We start from the raw sequence: 27,773 nt of genomic DNA, 5'->3' as shown, positions 1-27,773 counted from the left end.
ACCTATATAATTTAGTTGCATCTGGATTTCGCTAATGAGTTAGAAAGCCAGACTTACGGGCAAACTAAGTTGTCTAATCATCATTCAATCTTTCTTTCGCCGTGTAATCAGGGCCGTAGGCTGCTGTTTTTCCCACTATGCAGTTGCCACGAGGCCGTTACATGCCTTCACCCAACTTTCTTCAGGTAAGCCAGTGTGCTGCCTCTAATTACTCCGTCAGTCCAAAACGTTTCGGAACTCGATTAATAAAAAATAGAGATACGTTAAGTTGTTGGTTTTAGTGATTCAAATGTCTCCTCCCACTCGTGCGGAATGCAGAGAACGCTCACGCAATCGTGCTTAAACTGTCAGAAAAGTCCTTCTTTGGGATGTCTTCAGCTCATGCGGCACATTGCCTTGAATGTCGGTTATGTCGTCAAAGCGTTGATCCTCTATGTAAATACCTATGCTTTATCATTTCATAGAGGTCCGTATTGGTAACACCAAGTCTCGTCACCAGCGATATTTTTTTTTTTTTCAGGAAAGAACTGTCCGCGTTCTGGCCTCCAAGCATCGTGTTTTTGTTCACGTGTCACAGTTTGCAGGATCAAATTTGCACACTTTTCACTTTTCATCATAGATCCCTGTAGAATGTCTTCAGCACTTTAGTTAGAGATATTGCTCCATTGCAGTTTGTGTCTCAACAACGTCCACTACTTAACCGTTAACGCCGCCCCTCACAACTGACTGACACAAATCACGTCTGTTCTTTGCAGTTGTTATTTCAACTGTCACTGTAGTTGCTGTACTGACGTCACTCATACGCCATGAATAAAATCAGTCTCGAAGTCATTTAGACGGACGGTGTGTTTCGAAATCACGGCAGCATTTAACTCCGAACTGCCTTATCCCAGATCAACCTTGTTGACCTGTTCCTTTTAAGTTGGTGCTCATCTGTGCAATAGCAGTTTTGTTTAATTTCTTGCGGCCCTCACATGATGTATAGTTTACGTTCACATTGCTCCTCGCTAACAACCAACCGAATAAGGTGCGGTAGCATTTGTCGAGCATTCTTAATACCACTCTTAACTGGTGTGTCTAAAGGTCTGTCACACTGAAACTGTAAGTTTTTCACCTAAACTTCGCCGGCTGCCTTAGGTTAGTTAGGTTTAAGAAGTTCTAAGTTCTAGGGGACTCATGATCTCATATGTAAAGTCCCATAGTGCTCAGAGCCATTTGAACCTGAACTTCCGGCGTCTTGTATTGGACTCTCACGACGGAGGGCTTCTCAGTCCTACTTCTGAGGCTTTGGGCCTCTAAGGATTTACAACGTACTTTCGTGTGACAAAATGATTTACATTCACTTACACACAGCTCCTAATAATGCCACATTTTTCAGGAAGGCTCTTGTGGTGAGGACTGTAACTTGGATACCCTGTCCCACGTGTAGAGCCACCAGTGATCGGACGCTAGATCTGCTGCTCCAGGCCAACCTAGAAACGGCGCGAATACCTGCTCCCTTTCTCATGACTACTGACGCGATTCTTAGCGCTTTCACATGACGCTTTCAGGAGCTAGCCCTCATTGACATAACTGTATAATCATCTCTTATTAACAAAAAATTAACTATCGAATATTCCTTCCACATACGTCGCATTTATTGTACTCTGTGGGAATAGTGTGATGTCACTCTCGCGTAATCCTGTTAGGTAAATTCGTTGTTTCAAGTAGTAAAGGGTACAGCAATCAGTCGCTAGTAATGTGTATTGCATATCTAGATTTCGGTCACTGTGTGATCATCTTCAGTGCAGTAAATGTAAGTTAATGTTTTAACTTACATTTATTGCATTGAAGATGGCCATATAGTGACTCAAGCCTAGATGTGCAATAAACATCATTAACAACTGATTGTTGTACCATTTAGTGCTTGACATGAATGCAGTCGCTGGGAAAAACTGTTTCCCTGCGGAATAAAACCTGATAAATTCTGGTCTCCACTCGAAGACTTCACGCTACTATATCCCGTACAAGCTTCTTCATATGTGCGTAACCACTGCATCCTACATACATACAGTTGACCTTGCGTATTGTACTCATGTCTTCCTCTCTACAATTTTACAATTTTTCCATCCCCCATCACACACACACACACACACACACACACACACACACACACACACGCACACACACACACACACTTCCTTCCATTATCAAACTTACGATGTCTTCACTCTTCAGAATGTGTCCTATCAACCAACCCCTTTTTTTAGTCAAGTTATGCCATAAAATTTATTTTCTCCCCAGTTCGACTTCCTTTTTAGTTATCCGATCTACCGATGCAATCTTCAGCATTCTTCTGTAGCACCACGTTTCAAAAGCTTCATTTTAATTCTTGACTGAACTGTTTATCTCGCACGTTTCACTTCCGCACAAACCTACATTCCAGACGAACACACTTCAGAAAAGACTTCCAAACACTGAAATTAATATTCGATGTTAACAAATTTCTATGTCAGTACAGAAGCAAACCAGCTGAAGATCCAAATTTCACTTTTTTATTTACTTCACGACTGATTAACAGGAGCTGCTGACCTGCAATTATTGCAGAATGTTGGAAGTTCTTAAATTTCTCCGTCTGAGAAACGCTTTTCTTGCGATAACCAGTCAGAATTTTATATTCCCTCTTGTAGACTATCGCCAGTTGTCTTGCTCCAAAATAACAACTCGTCTCATACTCTTTTCCTAACCTAATTCTTTCAGCATCTCCTGATTGTCCTTGTTTTACAGTTGTTGACCTTCATTTTATTATTTCTTCTAAAGACACTATCCATTCCGTTCAACCACACTTCCAAGTCCTTTGCCGTCTCTGATAGAATTACTATGTCATTGGTAAACCTAACTTTTAAAGTCTTCTCCCTGACCTATAATTCCATTTACGAAGTTCTCCTTCGACTCCTTCAAAACACTCTTAATGTACAAATTGAATTACATCGGGGATAAGTAGCATACCTGTCTCACTCGTTTGTTAACTGCTGCTTTCCTTTCATCTACATTTCACTACTAATAAATTATCGTCAGCGTCCACAACTGCCCCTAGAATTTTTCGGAGTTTCAGATTTGGTTTCGAACTCTCTGTCTTACCACTAAGTAATCCACCTGAAACATTCCAGTGACCACGGGTCTCTTCCACGTTTACACCCTTCTCTCGTGATTCTGAAACCAATTGTTAGTAATGATTAACTTATGCTCTGTGCAAAATTCTATCCTGCGGAGTTTCTCTTTCTTTCCATGCTCCTGTGCATATTCTCCCACTATTTTCGCTTCGCTTCTTTTTCCTACTATCGAATTCCAATCCCCCGTCACAATGGAATCTTCCCCTCCGGTAACTGTGTCAATAATTTATTTTATTTTATCAGACATTTTTTGAGTCCGTTCGTCATCTGCGAAATTAGTTGGCATATAAACTGTGGTGTGTGTCGCGACTATGCGTTCACTATGTTGTTCATGCTAGCTTACCCGCATTCTTATTTTCTTATTCGTTATTAGACGCACTCCTGCATTACCCATGAGCGGAGGGTCTGTTCATCCTGCCACGGGACTTCACTGATTTCCACCATATCTAACTTCAATCTATCCATTTCCCTTTTTAAATTCCCTAACCTACCATATCAAGCCGTAGGGCACCATTTTTGTTTCTGCTGATGCTAACATCCTTTTGAGTACTCCCCGCCCAGAGTTTCGAACGGGAGTCTGTTTTATCTCCAGAACATTTTACCATCATCATTAATACATACAGTATAGCTGCATGTCCTCTTACGTTAAGCAGTTAGAAGTACAAACGTAGCAAGGTCATGTTGGCTAAAGTTGGAAGGCCAGATCAGTCAATCATCCAGAATGTTACCCCTGCGACTACTGAAATGACTGCTGCGCCTCTTCAGTAACTACAGGTCAGTCTCTTATCACACAGCGTACCTACGACACCAAAGATTGATATTAGGAACATTATATTGTTTCATACAATATTATATTTGATTTATAGGCTAATTTTCACCCATGTATGATAAGTGTGCAATGTTTCTGTAAATTTTCTCAACCAAAAGCACAACGTAAAACCGAACCAGCAGACGAAATTCGTCATGATTTTTGCACATTCAGAGAATTAGGTTTCAGAGACTTTTGCTCTCAGTATGGTAGTCAGCTATTAGAAGTGTCTGGCTACGGGGCAGATGTGCGACTTTGCGAATTAATTCACCAGCGGCACAACAAGCTTACAGATAAACCGCAAGTAGGTCGATAAGTGGACTTAACGACTGTTCGAGCAGTGAGAAAGGAAGATTGTGGTTTAACGTTCCGTCCACGACAAGGTCACTCGTAAATATAGGAAGATTAGGGTCTTATGTCACCGCAGAAACGAGGTCATTAGAGACGGCCACAAGCTCCAGCTGGAGGAAGAGTGAGCTAAGATATATTCCTTCTTCGAAGCAACTATCCTGGCCTTTGCGGGAAACGATATAGAAAACGACGCAAAACTAAATCTGGTTGTGCAGTCAGGGATTTAAATTCGCCTCTTCCTGAGTACGAGTCCAGTGACTTGAGAACTGCGCCGCCTCAACTGGTTAACTACTCGAAGCGACGGTTGCAGTTAAGAGTCTTAGAAATATGAAAATCGCTGACGTGTTCTCTGACATAACAGCAGCTAATATAACATTATCACGAAACTTGATGGTATCTACGAAACGGAGATATTTTCTACGTATAATAAAGGAAAAAAGTGATGCAGAGGTCAAAAGGCTGAAATTGCTATCTATGGCATCTTATCCCGTCACCCTGATTTATATTGCTCCATCTTGCGACTTCTAAAACGGCTGCCACGGCACTATTTTTCCTAAAAGAACAGTCCTCCTCTTCTAGAAACCTCATTCTCCACGGTATATTGAAATTCAACTTTTTTTTTGTTCTTATAGCATGGATCCCTCTCGTAATTTGCTATTTTGTGTTCTTTGAAGAGTACTGAGAAGCTAAATAAAAAAACTTAAAAACTATAATAAAGAACTATGGTGATTTTTGTACTCTGTCACCATTTACTTTCATCCATACGATAAGGTGTGGCCTCTGCAGCGTGCGACGAACACGTGAATGACTTGGTGTGAAGAAAAGGCGTAAAAAAGAATGAGCCAGAAAATATTTCCGAACCTTGTCAGAGTACAATGTAAACAATAAATCGTAACTATGAAGAAGAGGAGACACTCTTAGCAATACCAAAGAAAATAAAAAGCGTGGATAGTAGGATCAAAGCAGCTTGGTAATTTCTGGACTATAAAATGCTGTGACACTCGACTGTCGTATTCATATTCTTGAATGTGTTTACGAAGGCCACCTACATCATAGGCCTCAAGCAAAGCAGTTGTGCTTGAAGTGTAGCATATACAGTGGGCGCTCCGTCCTTAGCGATCCCTGGCTATGAGAGAGTTTCGTGTTTCTGTTACAAACCTAAATCCGTACTAACGTATGAGGCGTCAGATAAGGCAAAGCTATCAAATAATTGAGAGTTGGTACAAATACTGCACTGAAATTTCCGTCAATTTTTTTTGGTAATATACTGCATACTGTTCAGTTACCATAGCGCGTATTTTTTTTTAACGAAATGAAGTTCGGTGACAGGATTATGGAAAAGAAGACCGAATGTTTACTGATTATTGCTGTAATTCTATATTAATGTTACAAATACAAGACTTGAAGTTAATGCGGCTATCCATATACACTGAACAACAGAATTAAAGGATAACTTTTTCAAAAACCGGTAACTGTCTCCTTTCCGACGCATAAGTTTGAAATTTGGCTCAAAAGTGCCTGCGACTTTCCTCTGGAATCGTGAAAAATCGATTCGTCCTGTAACGTCACCTTCGAGCTCAGTGACGTTTCAAACAGCAAGGTGGCGACACATGCAAAAAAGGGGCCAGAGCCCAGAAGTTCATGTGACGTGTAAAGTGGATTAATGATGTCACATTGGCACCAAATTTCACCAAACTTCTGCCCAACGCCACAGTGGACGTGTCACGCGATGGGAAGAGCGTCACAGCCCCTCTTACCAACATTTCACCCCTTCATCTGACGCCTCCGCTGTGGAGGTCGTAACTGCGACACCTAGCATTAAAATCACGCGGTTTTCTTATGGGTGGTCGATGATGATGATTATTAGTATTTTAGGGCGCACATTGGGTGTTCGAGGTAAATATTTCAAACCCACAACCGCTCAGAATTAAAACGGAAAGGACTCAGGGGGTGGTATGAAGGGTGTCAGTGAAACCTCTCCTTTCCTTTGGATGTTGAGTCCCACACAATTCGCCTTCGAAAACAACAGTCCTCAGTTCGATGAGAAACAGGGAGACGTTTTTGACAACCTTTGACACTGTTGACACCTCTTCTGTGATTCAACCCTTCTTGATGGACATCACGGGGTTGCAACCTCACTGAACGTAATCTCACCCCTTTGGAGTGCGATGCAATCGCAATTTTCGCTGTGGTGTACATGGTGTGATAATTAGTGGCCGTTCAAAACCATTCAGCGAAATTTGGACGTGATCCGAAGCAGAAAAGGGCTTTTTCAGTGCTGCTGTTTCACGCCCTGCTGTGGCACAACCGTGAATAAAACGTAATAGGGTCGTTCTAAGACCCCTGCCCCCCTCCCCCCAACTTCGGCAAGTTCGTTTGTGGCACACGCCCACTTTATTGAGTGTTTTAGAAGGGTGCCTTTACAGAGAAAACATGTGAAGTATTCCTAGGCGCCTGCAGGCAGGCAACTGACTACGGAGATGTGTCATTGTGGTTGTCTACATGCAGGCGCCTCGGTAAATGGGTTCCAATCGGGTGAAGTACACATGCAGGGAAGTGAGAATCTACCCACTGACTCAACACGACGTGAGATCCGAAGTCAGCAGGAGTTAAAACATGAACTTTTTTTAATGTTAGTCGTGAAGCCGTTGTTCCCATATTACTTTACAAGCAGTGCAGTTCGGAATAATCATTAGTGCTGCAGTTCACCGACTGCTGATTGTTGGGCCCTCTTCCAGGAGAAAAGACACTACCTCTTCAAAGTCAGAAGTCCGTCCAACGTGGTCTCCTTCATGGCCGTTATCCTGTGGAACCACTCGCTGTGCTTTCTCTATAACGCTGGCATGTTCTTCGAAATATAATGCGCACCGGACGTCATCTATGAAGTCACGTTGGCCAATACAACTTGTCGGCTTCCCTACAGTTTCCAGTAATTACTCCGTACACGAAAATCAAATCTACTAGTTCCTTAACAAGATATAGCGCATGGGGCAGCCTGAATGTGCTTTTACAGCAGTTTTCCAAGCTCGTTTACGGAAATATTGCGCTGGTCCCCAATCTCCACCTCAGAAAACACGATATTCAGACTGTTAAACTAGAATACCCGCCTCCGAAGCCGAGGTCGTTAATGCACACTTGTACCGAGGTGTTCGATTCAGAGGCATGGTGGTTCGATCCTAAAAAAAAAAAAAACACTCCGTCTACAGGCCACAAGTGGCCCATCAGGACCACCCGACCACCGTGTCATCCTCAGAGGAGGATGCGGATAGGAGGGGCGTGGGGTCAGCTCACCGCCGTAATGATGGTATTCTTGATCGAAGCCGCTACTATTCGGTCGAGTAGCTCCTCAATTGTCATCACGAGGCTGAATGCACCCCGAAAAATGGCAACAGCGCATGGCGGCCTGGATGGTCGCCCATCCAAGCGCCGACCACGCCAGACAGCGCTTAACTTCGGTGATCTCACGGGAACCGGTGTATCCACTGCGGCAAGGCCGTTGCCCGGTTCGAATCCTGGTGGTGGAAAATTTTTCACTGCTAGCATTTGCGTTCCAAGGGGAGGAGAGGTGATGGCATAAAGTTCCTGGTCACCACTGCTATTGCAAACGTCCTGGATTAAATTCCAAAGCTCTCCGCAGTGTCTCATGAAGTGAGGGTGTGTGTTTCCCCTTATCCATAACAACACAAACCCAGCAGTACACTGTACAAGCACTTATCACATTCATCCACACGAAACAGATATACACTTTACACTTCATATCAGGTCGGAGGAAGCCAACGGCAGACCACCACCACTAGGACCTTGCCTAGAACGGCGATGCAGGATTCGTACGTCTCCTCTACTAGGCTCGTTCCCTAAGTGTGGGGCTACTTTGAAAATACGGTAACATACAGAAAGAAGTTTCCACGGTTCGCAGATTGGGTTAACCGACGTCTGTGGTGATGTGCTAGAAAGTTAAATGACAATAATTTGCAAACCATAAAGACAGAGGGTCTCTTACGACGGGGTAAAAGCTAGGAAATAGGGAGACAGTTTAAATGTGAAAGCATTAATTAGCTATACTTTTATTCTGAGAAATCGGAGGAACATTAGGAACACGAGTCCCGTGATTGGCCATATGGAGAACCGACGGTGAAACTGATGTCCACAAAAGCTTTTTACCATACACCTTTTTTGTGAGGTTTTAACGTTTTGGAGACTGATGCTGAGAATAAAACTACCAAGAGTGAATTCCTTCAATGCTGACCCAATCAGAAATTCCAGCCTTCGAGTTACAATTCTTAGTTCCGGCCCCGTTTTGGGATAAACCAGGGAATAGGATGCCAAGCGTCCGGTTTGACCAATGACGATCCCACGATGAAAACACACAAAATTTCAAGATGGCGACGAGTGCTCATAACCGTTTCCAATACTCACCAAAAATAATTACGAAGTATAATATCGCGAAAAATCTAGATTAGAATTACAGAAACCAATGGGGCACCCGCGGGAAAATGTGGTTTCTGGCTAGGAGAAACTAACATCTAACATAACAACGGCAAATCCACATTGATAGAAAATACACAAAAACAAAAATGAAATAAACAAAAGACAACGGTAAAACTCGAAAACGAACAACAAGTGGTGTCGACAACATGAGTTGAGCTATATAGTTCACTTCGAAAGACCGAAATCCTATTAAGAAACAGCGCTGCACACCAGGCGAAAAATCACCAAAAGTACCGAAACGTAGTATTGGCAATCTGAGGTGATCTATACAGCTTCAATTTTACACGCTGAAACCAAAACACAATTTCTAAAAGAAGTCGCACATCACACCCAACATAAATTCACGAAAACAAACGAAACGCGATATCGTCCATCTAGGTTGACCTATATAGCTCAGCTAGATACACCTATACTAAAACATTAACTTTAAAATAAATTGCTTTACAGAACCATGCCGAAGAAATACCTTCAATGTTTTTCTGTCGTCCTCGATCAGCCCTTGCTCAAAGCGCTCGAGAAAAGAAAATACCATTTTCTGCACAGAAAGAGAGGAGAAAAGTGTTAAAATTTAAGGTAAGATATGAGCTGTCCAGAACTGGTACCTTCTCAAAGTCTGTGAACAGAACATAGTGCCACATGCACTCACAGGTAACTGGGCAGACGATGATTAGCTTGGTGCAGTCATAGGCTACTAAATGTTGATTATACCAGGCAGTCTGATGATGGTTTTGGGAGATTTCCTGCATTCGTCTAATCATAATAATCCAAAAAAATGTAGCTTTCAAAACATATTTTGATCAGTTCTAATTATAACAGTCGACACTAAAGAACATATCATGAGAACAATGCAATAAATAAATTATCGTGTACCGATGCAAAGTTTTATGAGCAAACAACGTTTCAGATGGTAGGCCTTTCTTGAAGTTTATTCCCTGTGTATCCACTTCATCGTTATTAAAGTGGCATTTGTACTGATATCCAGCAGTATTTTCTCAATCTTTCTAATTTTATCCTACGTCTGATCTTACGTTTTTAATTACGGTCTAACATTGTAGTAGTATTAATGAACTAGTATTTATAGCAGTTTCTAGATTTGCATCTCCTGGATTTAATCAAATATGCATAGAATTGCAGATCGTTGTATCAAACACATGATATCCACTTGCATATCAATAAGATAAAAAGATGTACTTCGCATACGCTATTGAAATAGCTTACTGTATAAGTACCTCATAAATACTAAGTAGTTAACTATCAGTCTTTTGAGATGCAATAAGTTTTACAAAGTCCTAGTCACATTTAGTTATTGGGGCACAACACGTCTTCGAACTCACGAAGTGAGTTATATGAAAACTTCCAAGTTCTGAATCTGGCCCCTTCTCGGAAAAATTTCTATGGAAGCCCTTGGTGATTGCTAGTGTTTGTCACGATTCCGCACAACCCTGTAACTGACAGCCCGGCAGAACCTTGCGGTTGGTGCAGCTAGACACAGGACGGAAGACAGCGGGCCCAGAACAATGGCGCTGTCTGGTGGGGAAGCAGCAACACGGCCGCACTCCACGTTTACGACGCCCGACACTGCCGGGCGGTGATTTACGCGTGCCAACACACCGCCGTGTGCTGTCCTACCAGCCGCTTCCCGCGCCGGCACTGCTTGCGCAAAGCTTCGGTACTGCTGTAGCCCAGCCGGAAGCGTGCCACCGTGTATGTTTTCAGAGGGAACATAGGTGCTCCGGTGTTTGGTAAGCTGTTGTATAAGCGTCATTCAGACAGCGCATAGAACAGTCAGCATCAGGGACGGGGTGAGGCGTTGCAATGCTGAAACAGCGGACTCCTGCACCAGAGAACCTGCAATTCAAGCTCCATCCTCCCATCGTGATTCTGGTTTCCTTGGTAGACACAAATCATGCTTTTCAGATCACTACTGGAATGGTTTCTTCAATCAAGGAATTGGCCAACCCCATCGTAATTTTTGCCTACTAACCTTCACCGTTAAACTACGCCCTAATCAAACATAGCAAATCAATACCAAATAATACGATCGTCAGAAATGCTCACTGTCTGATCTGTCTTCGTTCTTGTATTACTTCCATATATGTATTACAATCCCCGCCATTATTTACGAGGGTCAAAAAAATGGCTCTGAGTACTATGGGACTTAACTTCTGAGGTCATCAGTCCCCTAGAACTTAGAACTACTTAAACCTAACTAACCTGAGGACATCACACACATCCACTCCCGAGGCAGGATTCGAACCTGCAACTTTAGCAGTCGCGCGGTTCCAGACTGTAGCGCCTAGAACCGCTCGGCCACGTCGGCCGGCTACGAGGGTCACTCCAAAAGAAATGCACACTATTTTTGTAAAAATACAGGTTTCATTCTGCATGTGTGAAAGATTTTACAGTGTGTAGGTACATCCCGCTTGTTTTCAAACTTAGTTCAACCTGTTCCCGTGAGTGGCTCCATCACAACATGTCTTCAAGATGGCTGCTACACTTGACGTTCGTCAGAAGCAACGTTCTGTCATAGAATTCCTGTGCTGTGAAAACCAGACAGTGGGAAACATCCACAACAGGTTGAAAAAGACGAAGAGGCAATCAATGGAATGGCATCATGCAAATTCACCCAAGAAAAAAAATTCAAAACCACACCTTCTGCTGGAAAACGTATGGCTATGGTGGTTTTCGATTGCTTGTGGACATCATGCCAAGTGGAACCACCATAAAATCTGATGCATATGTGACGACACTGAAGAAACCTCAAGCTCGACTGAATCGTGTTAGACCGCATCGGCAAAAGCAGAATGTTTTGCTGTTGAACGACAACACACGGCCACATGGCCACCATGGAAGCGCTCACGAAACTCGGATGGACAACACTGAAAAACCCGCCTTACAGTCCTGACCTGGCTCCCTGTGGCTATCATCTCTTTGAGAAACTGGAGGACTCTCTTCATGGAACAAGGTTTGAAGATGATGACTCCCTTGAGCACGCTGTCAAACAGTAGCTCCAACAGGTTGGTCCAGAATTTTACCGTGCAGGTATACAGGTGCTGGTTCCAAGATGGCGTAAGTATACAGGTGCTGGTTCCAAGATGGCGTAAGGCAGTTGAGAGGGATGGAAATTATGTGGAGAAATGACAATATTCTTCCTAAAGGATGTATCTAAGCACTGTAAAACTTTCAAACATGTAGAACAAAAAAAAGTGTGCATTTCTTTTGGAGAGACCCTCGTACTTCCAGTAGCACTTTTTGATATTATTGCACGCTTTTTGGATTGTGCGTCTCCTGTTGCCTCAGATGTTTTGTGGACGTTACTATAGTATTGCTTTGATGCTGTCTAAGTTCTTGGCGACAAAAGTTTTTAGTCAGTACCGACTGGTAATCTTTTACATTTAGCACTTGAAAGCTGTCAGCTGCCAATTGTCAGGGATCTTCTATCGTCGACTGTAGTATAGTAACAGTACCGTATTTCTTCCTTTTCTTTGTGAGATGTCCAACGACATCAACCAGTTATGGAAATTGTTGAGTATTTTGTTTGACACTGATGATTCGTCATTCGTGGGCAAGGCAACGCCTTTACTTTAATTATTTCAGTGATTGAGTATCACCTAACAATGTACCAGACTTGCAGCACACACAAAACTGACGACGCGTTCCCTTCTACCACGCTTACTTATATTATGCATTGTTACTTGCTGTAGTTCACAGACATGAAGCGGCGTATCCTGCGAAGGAAAATTTCCGATAAAGAAGGAGATTACTAGCCATGTCACAACTTGGAAAATGTAATTTTATGTTACTGCAAGTATATCGAAGCATGACAAAAATGACCTGGAAAAGTGATACAGCATTTTCTGCCTCTTCCTTCTTTACTAGAACATTACTAGCAAAAGTAAACACAATTAATTACTTCTCTATTTGTTTTGTAAATAAAAACCGCGCTTTCCTTGCTACAAAGTACTTTGTTTGTTCCAGATACGTTTCCGTTTTTACTTTAAAGTATTTTCAGTGGAATCTAGAGTAATACAAAAAAATAAAAACACACACACACACAAATCTGCAACTACTGACAGAATAGTAATAGTGCTCCACAGCAATTAGTGCAAAGAGCATGAAAATTTTGAAGAATAAAGTTTGTGACATGAAATTCCGCTTATGTTTCATAAGTGAAGTTATAGTCCGACCTCCAGCATGTGACCAGATGAGAGAAAACGCAGATGCTAACCACAAACTCGAATAACTGTAAGTAATCACTTATTTAGGTAAAAAACAAGACGGTAAACTGTTTTAAAATTTAACAATATCACATATCAAAACAAGACCGTATTTTTCTACTGAAGATGCCTTAAAGTAAAAGGCGAAACGCATCTGGACACCAAAACACATTTCTGCAAGAAAAAGGCGGTTGTTATTGACAAAATGAAAATTTCTGCGCTTGCTGCGGATGATGTCCACGCAAACAAGCTTGTAATTCTTTCAAATTTAACTTTCTATATCATCAGGTTTTTACTGATTTTTCTGTGTTAATTCGCACACGAAACACCTTACGTTATTCAGTGTTTCCTTACTTAGCTAACGTTGTAGTTCCTATATAAAAAATAATAATTTTTTTCATATGGAATCTAAAAGCAATAGAGATGTCGAGTCTAGCTTCAGTAATTCACTTTCCTGTGCGGCATTATTACAGTGGACACGCAGTGAACCGATAGATAATTAACCCATGAAAAATAGGATTTAATATAGCTCCTATGTTGATGAGAGTACTCCTGTCCTGAAGGAGGATAGAAGAGTTCGGTACGTGTTGTCAGTGAGAGGACAGAGCGCGATGCAACGGATATTTACACTAATAAATAGAAGCGCTACAGAGTTGCGTATGAACATAGTACATTCATTTGCTGGTTTACAGATAATAAATGCATACTGTTCTCACATTATGTATAACTTTTGTTTGGGTGAAATTGAATAACGAGAATGAATATAATGGAAGCCTTGAGGTTTCATTTATATGCGGTCATATGAAGAACTAATTTGATTTGATCTGATTTATTGCTCATTTAGACGCCTGTTGCCTTACATTTTATAACAGGTCGTTCATTTTACAGCTTTTCAAGTACATTACAGAACATATTCCGAATTACAAAGAGCAATTTTTGTTTTCAGCAATTACAATGGAAGTAATAATACATTAAAAATACATTAGAAGTTGAAAGATAAAAACACAAAAAATATTCAAATTTTAGAAAGATATGATGATAGATGATAGGAAAGACTTGGATAACAAGAGGGGGAGAAATAAATGTTACTCTATCTGAGTCATTCTGGTCTGAAAGCCTCTGAACTACTTTGAGCCTTGGAGTCCCGGTTCGCTACATTTTAATTTACGGATTAATATTTCTAAACACTATTTACAAAAACACTATAACAATTATGTACATTTTGGAGATTGCAGCAGTGTGTGTGTAAAGTATCTTATTTCTTGGGGTTATTAATTAATCTTCAGTTCCTATATTACGTGTCTTGAATTTTACCTGTTATGTTGCTTCGATACTAAGCGTTCAGTTACAAATGTTACATCCCAATAGCGGTGTAAATGACAGCGGGATGGATATGCCTGCTGTTTATACTTAAGCAGGAACAGGTTTACAGGGTTTATTGCGTTACATTGTTTATACTGATAGAGTTTAATTGTTTTAGATGTTGTGTAAGGTTGTCTGTTGTACGTGTTGGTGAAAGTGTTTGCTGTTTGAGTGTGTGTTTCGGTACTGCTGTGTGTGTTGATATATGAACTGTAAGTACTGTCTTACGTACTTCGTGTGTGTTGCAGTGTTGTGTTATACCGCCGTGTCTGTGTATATTCGCCATGTAATGTCCTTGAGACATCATCAGCGATTTTATTTAGTATTTCCCACTCGTCTTTGTCTCTAAGATGAAGAACTGGACGAGATCTTCCGCAGCTTATCCATAGACTGAAAAATGACCACTACATCGTAAAAATGAGTACAAAGGAACAACCTGTTATCTCAGATCTCTCACACATGTTCGCTCATCACTTCCAGTTTCTAAACGATGGAGAATTTTCCTCATTTCCTTGTAATGTTTCATACTAACTGTAATTCATGTATGAGCTGAGGAAAAAAATGGTGGTAACAATACAAAAAAACTGTTTCCGAAAGAAAATATTTTGTATTTTACACATTCTCGCAAAACATAGAACTAATGAGCAACAGCAACATGTGTTTTCGTATTTGTTTCTAATCATAGAGTCCTTCGTAAAACATTAAGTGCCAGGGATATTTAGCGCTCCTGTAGCAAATGGCAGTCACGCCATACTGAGTGGAGATTGATTGTCTACAATCATTTCGACCTTGGTGTAAGCACTCTATCTAACCACAGCGCTACCGGTTCCGCAAGAAAGATCAGAACTTCCTGATGCGAATTCACGGTCGCCGAAGGCGAGACGCGAAATGAAGCCTACTCGTGCGGTCGCTGCTTCACGAGCGCTGGCGCTGGCAGCGGCAGAGCGGCCACTTTTCACTTCTGACTTGTGTTTCTTTGTCCGCAGGATGAGGCGAAACAGAAGGAAGCCGGCGCCTGCTGTCCCCAGGATGACGTCCAAGCCAAGCAAGAGGAGCGGCCGCCTCTCAGACCACAGGTCAGTACACAACGAACTGCCCCAAGCCGTGGAAGACGCGAGTCCGCGATTTCCTACGCAGTCGAGGTCTTCGGAGAGGGAGCACGAGGATGAGAGAGAACGTCCCGATTGCAGGTATACCGTAGTATCTCAAAAATACACCATGCGAGTGCCAGGATGGATCTTTCCAACAGGTCAGATCAGATCATCCTGGAGCTCACTCTGTGTCTAATGACATTTTATAATCGTACTGTTGTGCGAGTAATAAACACACACACACACACACACACGCAGAGAGAGAGAGAGAGAGAGAGAGAGAGAGAGAGAGAGAGAGAGAGAGAAAGTAATAACAGGACAGAAACTGTAATGTTCCAATGACGCACTGTGAGACTACAGTTGAGGTTTAAATATACCTTGTGATGCTACCAAGATCTGAACCTGGTGGCCTTTATATTGAACAGACGCCTCTCCATAAGATCAGGTGGAATATTAACACACATTATTGAATGCCTGGCCTTGAATCAGGCTAGCCCAATTGTACATGAAATATGGGTACCATAGCTCGCAAAGAAATAACAAAAAAAAGGTTTAACCAAACTATAGAATGAAACTAAACATCACGATGAAGTCTTGTTTATTGCTAAAACGCATGAACTTGACTCCAATCATTGAACAGATAATACAAACAATTATTAAGTGTACAGTTGTTTGAATGGATTATTGAACATACACAATAATACCTTGGTACAGTGGGGTGGAATCTGAATGGAAATTCTAATCATGTCGCACAATTTGGTGTCTCCAAATGCACCGCCAATGATTGCCGAATCAATTAACAGATGAAAGGAAAGACCCACAAAATTAATCATGAGCACCAGTATCCTTGCCTAATGTTGAGCCCAGCTAACAGAGTGCGTGAAATAATTCAGAAAAGCAGGACCGTAACTTGAAACAACTAACTTCGCGTCTGCTTTGTTACGTCGTGCATGCATTTACCGTTGTTATAAAACTCAGACACAGAGAATGGCTGCAGTGGTGGCTAAAAGTTACAAGTTCTGGGGCCCAGCCTCTGTGATTGGCCCTGAGACAGAGTCTCAAAACGGCCATCAGTCTTACCGTCGCCAGCTGGAAGTGCTCACGGAGACCAGGTCTTCGCTCTCTGGAACTCTAAGACGAAGCGTTCATATCTTCTCCTTCCAAAAATTTCGATGATTCCGACGGCACCAGATTCTCGTCAGCCAGTCGGTATGCACCTTCCGAGTCGTGTACAGTGTAAAATTTATAAAAGTATTAGTGATCTCCACCTCTTAAATTATCTGTTGTGATCAACCAGTAATACATATATCACTCTTATAATGCAGTTAGAAAGCAGTAATTCTCTCCCACTATGAGTTTGGTTTCACGTTTTTCCCTACGATAGTGGCTGCACATGGGTCACTCGCAAGTTTTCATTCTCGCTATAAAATTAATTTTGAGCCCCTTACAAAACTCATGCGTCAGTTACCCCAGACCTCCTTTGCGTCCAGCAGATTATTCTTTGTCTGAGTGTCTCATGTTTCCCCCACCCACTTGCATCCTATCTTCTTAGAGTGTTATTTCTCAAAATGTCAATTCACAACTTTCCGAGTTTGGCCTGCTGCCTCCTGCTATTGTCGATATTGGGGCGCCATGATCATCCCAAAGACCTGTCGTCGCCCAGAGGATACCTGACAGCTACTGTACCTTTTCGCAGAAGAACCGTTTCACGACCTTTTTAGTACTCCACCTCTGCAGCCCTTGCGTTCTCACAGCAGCCAGCTGACTCAGCTCTCAGCAAAATTACATACATCTTCACCACGGGACAGAAACTAGATGAAGAAGTACTTATGAAATTCTCAATCAGCGGTGTTTGTTTCAGTTACTTGCAAATTTTCGTGCTTCCCTTGTAATTTGAATTGATTTTGTAGCCTAACTTGGATAGAGTGTCGGTATCAGGTTATGAAGCAGTTTCGGAAAAATCTGATTTTTAACACCATTCTTACTGAATCAGATTCACATTTCGAACAGTGGTATTTCAACATCTGCAACTTCGTGAATTATATAAGTGTGCAAGGGTTTGTGGCCGTTTTCATTGAGGGCAGAATCTTCCGAGTTTTAAAGGTTTGTTATATTTCTCTTCGATCTTCTAGAATGTTCCCTCTGCTGGGATCTTAAAGATTCTTATGGTGTCACCAGCTGGCTGAATATTTTCGAAAACTAGTGCAGTGTCCACTTACAAAAGCCTATTTGCACGCTCTTTTAGGGAGAACCGGAGATAACGGGTGAAAATCTTCAACCTGTTATTAGCAAGCCTTCGTCACCGACTAATATTTACAGCAGATAGTGGAAGCGAGAGGTAATGCTATCAAAATATTAATGTTGTTGTGCCCCGTCGTACCTTCCTGATAACTGTTTACGTAAAGTGCCAGGAAGAGGAATGAGGAACTTCCCTCTCACTATTCGAGGTTACCGTTTGTTACTGGAGTAACCGATCGCACAGGCAAAAATTTGGAAGAATATTAGGATTACATTTTTCAGTCACTACAAAATGTGAGTCTTTTTCCAACCTATAGCGGCTGTGAATAATCGTCTCCAGACTGCAGGGGTATACGAGGTGCGACAATAAAGTAATGAGACTGGTGTGAAAAAAATGTTTCTTACCGTTTTAGACAAGTTTAGTGTTGTCTCCTTCAAAGTAGTTCCCTTCTGATTGCACACACTTTTTTCCAGCGCTTCTGCCATTGATGGTAACATTTCTGGGACTCATCTTCTGTAATATCCTCCAAGACCCTCGTCACAGCTTTTTGGACATCTTGTATTGTTTGAAAATGGTGTCCCTTGACCGCCGTTTTGACTCTTGGAAATAGACAAAAGTTGCACGGAGCGATACCTGGTGAATAAGGTGGCTGTGGTAGGACGGAAATTTGTTTTGAAGTTAAAAATTGCTGTACTGGCAGAGCAGTATGGGATGGCGCATTATCGTGATGCAGAATCTAATTATTAGCAATGTTGGCACGGACACGAAGAAATATTTTACGAAGTATTTCTAAAATTTCTTTGTAGTAATATTGGTTAACTGTTTGTCCAGGGGGCACCCACTCTTTAAGAACAATTCCCTTGGAATCAAAGAAGCACTCAAGCATGAATTTCACTTTTGACTTTGACATGCGAGCTTTTTTTGGTTGGGGTGATCCCTTTGAGCACCATTGCGAACTTGGGTGTTTTGTCTCTGGATCGTACTGAAAAAAACAATTTTCATCACCAGTGATAACATGGCTCAACAATTCTGGATTTATTTCCGTTTGCTCTAACAGATCGACTGCCACATTTTCCCGTGTTTCTCGCTGTTTTGGTGTGAGATTTTTGGGGACCATTTTTGCACAAATCTTTCTCATACCAAGATCTTCAGTTATTATTAGATTAACCGTTTCTTGATTGATGTTCAGTTCTTCTGCAATCATTTTCACGGATAGTTTTCGATCACATTGTACGAGTTCACACACCCTGGCCAAGTTGACATCCGTCCGTGACGTTGATGGTCGTCCACTGCGGCCTTCATCTTCAACATTCGTTCTGCTTTCACTAAGCATTTTGTGCCAACGAAAAACTTGAGCTTTTGACATGACCTTCTCTTCAAAAGCCTTCTGAAGCTTATCGTAAGTTGTCGTCACGTTTTCACGCAATTTAACGCAAAAAGAAATGGCATACCGTTGCGGAATATTATGCGGTTCCATTTCCGTGACGAGAGACACAAACATGTGTTAACTTATTACAGCACAATTCACGACTGAGCAGTTGCATCAATGTGCCGCTTGGACTAGAAGCAGCTTATAGACCAAAGTCAAAGATACTGTACCTACGCAGGCCTGCAGGATTGCCACATCTTGCAAAGAAAATCAGTCTCGTTACTTTATTGTCGCACCTCGTATGAGCCAGCGTGTGTCTGTGGCAAAGTATATTTAAACGAAAGTGAGGGGACATTAAGAGAACCCATTAAAGAGCTCGAATGTCACACAGTCACAGGTGCGGTAATAGAACACCAAGAAGAATTTTACTGATACACAGGGTGAACCAGAACTAGACCATGAAACTTTCTAAGGTCGTTTAGGGATACCTTCTGAATATTTGGTATCAACAACCCACGGCCACTCGCTACAGAGTAATAACGTAATTAAGGTTTATTTGGTTTGTTACCGCAGTCGCCGTTGTTTCTGTGAAAATATCTTCACTGCAGTGAATAAACCTGTAATATGCAATAACCAGTACGTAAAAACCAACACATAGTAATGCAACAACCTTCAGACGAAACACTGGGCCATGATGTGATTGCCGTCTCTGTGTTAATAGCTCGGCATAGGTGCATTGTGATGCTTTCCCATTGCATTCAGTGAACTCATACACGAGTTGCTTATCGGTCAACCCTACATCAGTAAACGTATCCACAGTACAGCTGTGTATCGCTGTTAACGCTCAGCCAACACTACTGGAAGATAAAACCCTAGGCAGAACTGAGCAGTACTGAATGCAACGAATTACAGAGGGCATTAATATTGTCAACAGCAGGTAGCGTGAGCGAATGGAAACAAGACACACAGTGCATACCGCCAGCATTTGCGTTGTTGTGCACTAGTTTCAGTGCAATAACAGATACAAAGCTGACTGGCGCAAGAAACCAAACGAACTGCAATAGCTCTGTAACGAGACGACAGAGACCGTGGGTCCCTTACGTCAAAAACTCAGAAGATGTCCCTGAATGACTTCTAAATAGAGTTCTTGTAGTCATAGTGTAACACAAAGAAAGTAATATTCACACAGGGTAGGAAAAATAGAACTGGTCCGGAAAATCTTTACAGTAACACTGACTCGTGTTTGTCTCTTGTTAATTATCATCAGAGAAGATACAGGAAACGGCCACAGTTGGTATCGTTGCAGCGCTGTGGTCGATTTATCAAAGTGTGAGACGCGTGTAGTGGCTCTGCCTGAAGGATTTTTCATTGTTCTGGTGTAGGTCTCCCGGCGTGTGAGGATTATCTGAGTACACCTGACCATTCATATGGGTCAACCACACGTAAACAATTTCTCTGCTGATTGTTGTCTGCTCACCGAACATCACATGCACTTGTGACAAGCTTGTCAAGAATGTGTGTGCTGCTGCTCCGTCTTGCTGGAAATATCCGTTCAGTTATATATCGCTTGTGAGTTCATCCACATATGGATTAAACAGTTTCTGGACGTACCTGTTAGCATTAACAGTTTGTTGAAAGAATCGTGTTACGTTGCGAACACCAGACTTTATGCACCAAACACCAGCCTTTCGAGTTTCAAAGTAATGTTGAGAATTTTCTGATACACAATGACGCATGTGCTGCGAATTCTCAGACCCTGACAAGCTGAAGAATTAATTCGAAAGTCCTGATAACAATCCCCAATTCTATTTTACTCGTAAACCACCGGCAGAACTCAATACGTGACAGTCCTTCTGGACACTTTAACTCATGCACACGAGTAAGTATGTTCATTACTAAGTGTCAGTTCCGCGTCACTTTCATACACTGATCAGCCGACAGATTTATGACCACGTGTTTAATAGCTTGTTTGTCAGTCTTTGGAACGAAATACACCACTGACTCTGCGTAGCAGGGAACAGACAATTAGTTGGTAGGTTTGTGCAGCTATGCGGCATTAGGTGTCTACGCACAGGTCACGTAATGCGAGGAAATAACGGGCCCCCTATCTGCGTAAGCGGTGATAGCGCCGGAGAGCGACCCAGACGGATGCCATAGAATTTACACCAGGTGAATTTGGTAGCCGAAACATCTGCGTGAATGCACTATAATGCTCCTCAAATCACTGTAGCACCGTTCTGGCTCCAAGACACGGACAACAGTAAGGCTGAAAGATGACATCGCCGTGGGGGAAGGCATCAAGCATGAAGGGATATAGGTAGTCCGCAGCTGTCAGCGTGTCTCCCAAATACATGTCCCACGCAAGCGCAGGAGAGTGTTTCCCATACCATAATACTTCTCCCACCAGCCTGCGCGCTGATCGTTTCGAGCCGCCTTTCACATCGATGACAGCGTTTGTGGAGACGACCATTGACCTAGTGTAGCAAAAGTGTGATTCACCCAAAGAGCCGACACGTTTCCATCGATTGACAGTCGAATCCTTATGGTCCTGTGCCCATTGAACTCGTAATTGACGATGTCGTTGGGTTAACATGTGAACACGCAGGAGTGGTCTGCTACGGACCATCATATTCAACATGAATGGTAGCTCCGAAACACTTGTGGGTGCACCACCATTATGCTCTTCCGGCAGAAATGCCAAAGGTCACCATCAGTCCTACTTTATAGAGCAGACAAGCATCCGAACACCACATTCTGTTCCAATGGTTCAAATGTCTCTGAGCACTATGGGACTCAACTGCTGTGGTCATCAGTGCCCTAGAACTTAGAACTACTTAAACCTAACTAACCTAAGGACATCACACACATCCATGCCCGAGGCAGGATTCGAACCTGCGACCGTAGCAGTCGCACGGTTCCGGACTGCGCGCCTAGAACCGCGAGACCACCGCGGCCGGCACCACGTTCTGTAAAGAGCCGTAGACGTACAACCATTTAACGCCTAATTATAGTTTCACTGTCCTGTAACCTCTTTCCGTAAATGCTTACGACATTAGAACATGAACATTCGATCTGCTTCGCCGTTTTCGAGAGATACTCATTCGTATGCTCTGCATAATAGTAATCTGCCTTTAGTCAAAGTTGCTTATTTCAATGGATTTCGCCATTTTCAGCCCAGAGGGTGATACACCGTCCGTGTCTGTTCGGCTTACATACTTTCGTTACCTCGTCAACTTCCATCAAGGCCACCAGGCGGCATCCAGCGTCGCGGTCGGCAGTGGTCGTAATGTTTTGGCTTATCAGTGTAAATATTTTTAGGGACAGTTTTGTTTTGGTCACCTAGCCGAAGGAAAGTTCGCGAATCAGTTACAATCAGATATATTATTTCTCAAGTTCATCACCCCTTTTTCTCAACACATACTAATCGTACAGGGATGAACGAGATATTGTTAGAAAGGTTTTTTAACCGGCTTCTGACATTGCATACCGATTTTGCGCTAAACCTTATTGTTTGTGGAAAATTTTAACATAAGAGACTTCTAACTACCATAAGCGAAAGGGTGTCATGGACGCCTAGATATATTTTACGAAACTGACTTATTAATCGCGAACGAGAGACCTCCTTCTCGTATTACCTTATTACAAAATACCATTTATTTTTTTAAAGTACTTATTAACTGGATAATTTGCGTACAGTATTGTCATAGATAGTAGCTGTGAGGACTGCGGCAATATTATCTCTACCTCTCGCACAAGTCGATGTTCCTAAGTGAATACACTTTCCGAAACGACAAAATAATTATTATTGTCAGGAACTAACAGTATCCCAATGACTGAAGATATTCCAAATAATGTCATTATTTAGAACTATGAAAGTGTGAATGTTTCATACGGGTCCTTTGTTTACAATTAATGCTCAGCTGACTGACACCGGAAAAACTGTTGTAATACCACAGTTAAACTTAAAATCATCTGATCCAAGCATGCCTTTTCAATTGGCAAGAAGACAGTTGTCTATAAAAAAAATTAAAAGTGGTCGCAGAGACAAACGCTTCGAAGAGCAGGACTGCATTTTCCAAATCCCGGCTTTACTCACGGGCTATTACATGTAGCCTTTTCAAGGGTAGCCGAATCAACTACCATTTTTGTATCCCACACAGAAAATGAAAAACAGAAAGTACTAGAAGATTACATCCTTATCACAAATATCCTTTACACCGTGATGTTGTAATGCTTTGTAAAAAATATTGTTCAAAACTTTGTGAATGGAAATGTATGTACAAGGATGTATCACAATTTCATGATTATTATTTCACGTCGTTCGGTTCATTTTAAAATGTTTTCTCTTCATTCCCACAGCCATCCTTATATTAACGACTAGACTTATTCCAAATACTGTCATTGTTTAAAAGAATAAAAGTGTTCAAGTTTCGCACAGGTCTCTGGTTTCAATATATTCGCGGCTAGTTACCATCAAGAAAGTATACAGCCTACCATTGTGCGCGAGGAAGATAAATAACTATGAGGAAGCCACAATGGTGGTACAACAATAATGTTACAATAACATTCTCCCTCTCTTTCACTATCAGTATTGACTCGGTGACGACAGCCTACCAGTGGCAGGTTAAAGATTTTCATTTAATATATCTACATCTATGTGTACATGATTAGTCCGCAAGCATTTTCAATTACAGTAAGCACATTAGATCGTAGTAACAATAGGTAAATCACAATTCAAGGCTAAAATGACGCTGCGCGGGATTAGCCAAGCGGTTTAAGGCGCTGCAGTCATGGACTGTGCGGCAGCTCCCGGCGGAGGTTCGAGTCCTCCCTCGGGCATGGGTGTATGTGTTGATCCTTAGGATAATGTAGGTTAAGTAGTGTGTAAGCTTAGGGACTGATGACCTTAGCAGTTAAGTCCCATAAGATTTTACACACATTTGAGCATTTTTTGCTAAAATGACAAATGTGTTTGTCGTTTCGGAAAGAACTTTCATTTAGAAAAGTCGACTTGTACGACGAGTAGGGATAATAAACTACAGTAGTGGCCATGGTTATTATCTATGACAATGCTGTATTCAAATTATCCAGTTAATAAGTAATTTAAAACAAATAAACTGTGTGAACTGAAATTGGAAGGGGGAAAAGGAAAGGGAAGGAACTATCGGGATTTTATGCGGAATCAGCGGCAACAAAAAAGTGTGTCGGACCGTGACTCGAACCCGGGACCTCCGGCTGACCAGGCAGTTGCGTTAACCACTGCGCCAACCGGACACACTGTTTATCGCCATTGCGAGGAACGCCCCTCGGCCGACCCACACTCCCACTCAGCGCCACCTATCTGCAGTCCCCGCCCATGTCCTCCATGGTTCTACTTTGAAAGGGAAAAAACGAAGATTGGGTTTAACGCTACTTTGAGATTCCTGCAGGAGGTGGAACGAGACAGTGCATTCGTATTGAAGGTGATGGATTCATAGCCCATCGAGGCGACTCAGTTATAAGAATGGGTGGAGTCTGTTCTTCTCGGACATGCTCGAAAGGAACACACACCACGCATTCTTATAAAAATGGGACTTGTAATAAAATAATATGAAAAAGGAGTATTTTATTCGCGATCAATAAGTTAACTTCCCAAAATATAGATACGAAGCTGGGCATCCTTGATGCCTTTTTGCCTATGACAGTTAAAAGTTTCTTTTATGTTAAAATTACTAACGTCAGCAGCTCATCTTGTTTCGAATTCTGGAATATATTCTGCGGTGAAAGAATGCAACAGGTCTACTAAACAGACTGCTTACACTATACTTGTCCGCCCTCTTCTGTAGTATTGCGGTGCGCTGTTGTCGGTAACATTGCCCCTGTCATCAAGCAGTGAACGTATCCATTGGGTTTTTTCGCTGGTACACTTCACACACGACCAGAATATCTTTGGATTTTTTCCCACATCTCTTCGGAAAAGGGTGGGGCAACAGGCTTTATAGCTAGGTGTTACACTGTTTTTCGACAATTCAGCCTCCACGGAAAACCAGAAGAGTTGGTTAGAATGGTAGAAACGACGAACATCGTGCAAGTTTGAAAAGTAATGTGACAACTCAGACGGTTTTAGCATTGTAAATTATGTTACATAACAAATAGTTTATACATCTATTTGATCGGAATGAAAGGTTATAAGGCGTGTTAACTAAAGCGTCAAGTTGACAAGAGATGACAATGTACGAGACGCGCCAAAGTATTCCATTTTTTCGTCTCGTTTTCATGTGAAAGTAATACAAGGTTACTAAATGAGTGGGAAAAGAACATTGAAACAATAACTTCTTTTGACAAACATAACAAAAACACATATTCCACATACTCAACGTATGTAAACCAGAATACAGTTTACGATACTGTGCACTCTTTTTTTACAATTTTAATTCTATCTTAATAGAAGCAGAAGACCGGGCTGCCGTCTTCGGCCGACTTTATGGCGGAACACCACCGCATGCGCTCACAAGCAAAGCGATCACGCTTTTGTAGAAGCCCAGGAGCTTTCCTAGAAGAGCCTACGGCTGTTTCTTTCACGTCTACCGTTCTCGGCACGTCTCCCTGCCACCCTCATGGACACAGGAAAATCTAGTGCCACAACTATTGTTAATAGCGGCAAACAGTCATTCCCTGTCTTACCTATAATTACTCCCCATGATGGCTCACTACGTACCTGCAGGAACTGCGTAATTAACAAGGAGGTGAAAGATGGCATGGCCAAAGGGTCGCCACCTTTCAGCCTCATGTTTAGTGTACCACTGCCAGTCTCGTTGTAGACTCCTTTCAAACATGCCACGTATTTAACCAAGACTGGAAAAAAGGTATGGTTGGTCCTCATAAACAACTGTGATACTTTAGCTTCATTTGGTATGCAGCACTGTATAACCTAGAATGCGCCAAATGTAAACTGGCTAGCGACTACATTTTTACTGCAAACTTTTCAGAAAATGCGCTGTTTTAATTAGTTTCAAGTAAGACAACAACTTTGAGCAATAGCGAAAGGTAAATCACTTTGTTATCAAGCAGTGATATCAGAATATAAGAAGTGAAAAAGTAATTTTTTTACATAATTTTCGCCATACAGATTGAGAGAGACTACACAGTGGAGAACACACACGAATCCTAAAACAGTGGTTTTTAACTTTTTTATGGAAAGTAAAAGTTTTACTGAGAAACTACACTACTGGCCATAAAAATTGCTACAGCAAGGAGAAATGCAGATGATAAACGGGTAAACATTGGACAAATATATTATGCTAGAACTGAAATATGATTACATTTTCACGCAATTTGGGTGCATAGATCCTGAGAAATTAGTACCCAGAACAACCACCTCTACCCGTAATAACGGCCTTGATACGCCTGGGCATTGAGTCAAACAGAGCTTGGATGGCGTGTGCAGTTAAAGCTGCCCATGCAGCTTCAACACGATACCACAGTTCATCAAGAGTAGTGACTGGCGTATTGTGAGGAGCCAGTGGCTCGGCCGCCATTAACCAGACTTTTTCAGTTGGTCAGAAATCTGGAGAATGAGCTGGACAGGACAGCAGTCAAACATTTTCTGGATCCAGAAAAACCCGTACAGGACCTGCAACATGCGGTCGTGCATTATTTTGCTGAAATGTAGGGTTTCGCAGGGATCGAATGAAGGGTAGAGCCACGTGTCGTAACACATCTGAAATGTAACGTCCACTGTTCAAATTGCCGCCAATGCGAACAAGAGGTGACCGAAACTTCCTGGCAGATTAAAACTGTGTGCCCGACCGAGACTCAAACTCGGGACCTTTGCCTTTCGTGGGCAAGTGCTCTACCATCTGAGCTACCGAAACACGACTCACGCCCGGTACTCACAGAATATCAGCGCACACTCTGCTGCAGAGGGAAAATTTCATTCTGGAAACATCCCCCAGGCTGTGGCTAAGCCATGTCTCCGTTATATCCTTTCTTTCAGGAGTGCTAGTTCTGCAAGGTTCGCAGGAGAGCTTCTGTAAAGTTTGGAAGGTAGGAGACGAAATACTGGCAGAAGTAAAGCTGTGAGTACCGGGCGTGAGTCGTGCTTCGGTAGCTCAGATGGTAGAACACTTGCCCGCGAAAGGCAAAGGTCCCGAGTTCGAGTCTCGGTCGGGCACACAGTTTTAATCTGCCTGGAAGTTTCATATCAGCGCACACTCCGCTGCAGAGTGAAAATCTCATTGTAAGAGGTGACCGAGTTGTGTAACCAATGGCACCCCATACCGTTTTGCCATGTGATACGCCAGTGAGGCGATGACGAATACATGCTTCCAATGTTCGTTCACTGCGATGTCGCCAAACACGGATGCGACCATCATAATGCTGTAAACAGAACCTGGATTCATCCGAGAAAATGACATTTTGCCATTCGTGCACCCGGGTTCGTCGTCCAGTACACCATGTCAGGCGCTCCTATCTGTGATGTAGCGTCAAGGGTAACCACAGCCACGGTCTCCGAGCTGATAGTCCGTGCTGCTGCAAACGTCGTCGAATTGTTCGTGTAGATGATTGTTGTCTCGCAAACGTCCCCATATGTTGACTCAGGGATCGAGACGTGACTGCATGACTGCTAGTGATACGAGGCCGTTGGGATCCAGCACGGCGTTCCTTATTACCCTCCTGAACCCACCGATTCCATATTCTGCTAACGGTCATTGGAT

The 27,773-nt window shown here is 42.3% G+C and overlaps 1 protein-coding gene across 3 annotated transcripts in view; it reads left to right on the top strand.

Moving 5' to 3' along the window:
• Nucleotides 1–27,773, top strand: part of LOC126272587 (facilitated trehalose transporter Tret1-2 homolog) — a 340,117-nt gene that overhangs the window by 277,822 nt on the left and 34,522 nt on the right. For all 3 annotated transcript variants that reach the window (XM_049975536.1, XM_049975518.1, XM_049975527.1), the window contains one exon: nt 15,365–15,454. In XM_049975536.1, coding sequence (XP_049831493.1) covers nt 15,365–15,454 — 90 coding nt within the window. The remainder of the gene's footprint in view (nt 1–15,364; nt 15,455–27,773) is intronic.

Source organism: Schistocerca gregaria, chromosome 1 (assembly GCF_023897955.1).
Source record: "Schistocerca gregaria isolate iqSchGreg1 chromosome 1, iqSchGreg1.2, whole genome shotgun sequence".
Lineage (NCBI taxonomy): Eukaryota > Metazoa > Arthropoda > Insecta > Orthoptera > Acrididae > Schistocerca > Schistocerca gregaria.
Note: the sequence above shows the minus strand (reverse complement) of the source record. Positions and strands in the feature narration are given on the sequence as shown.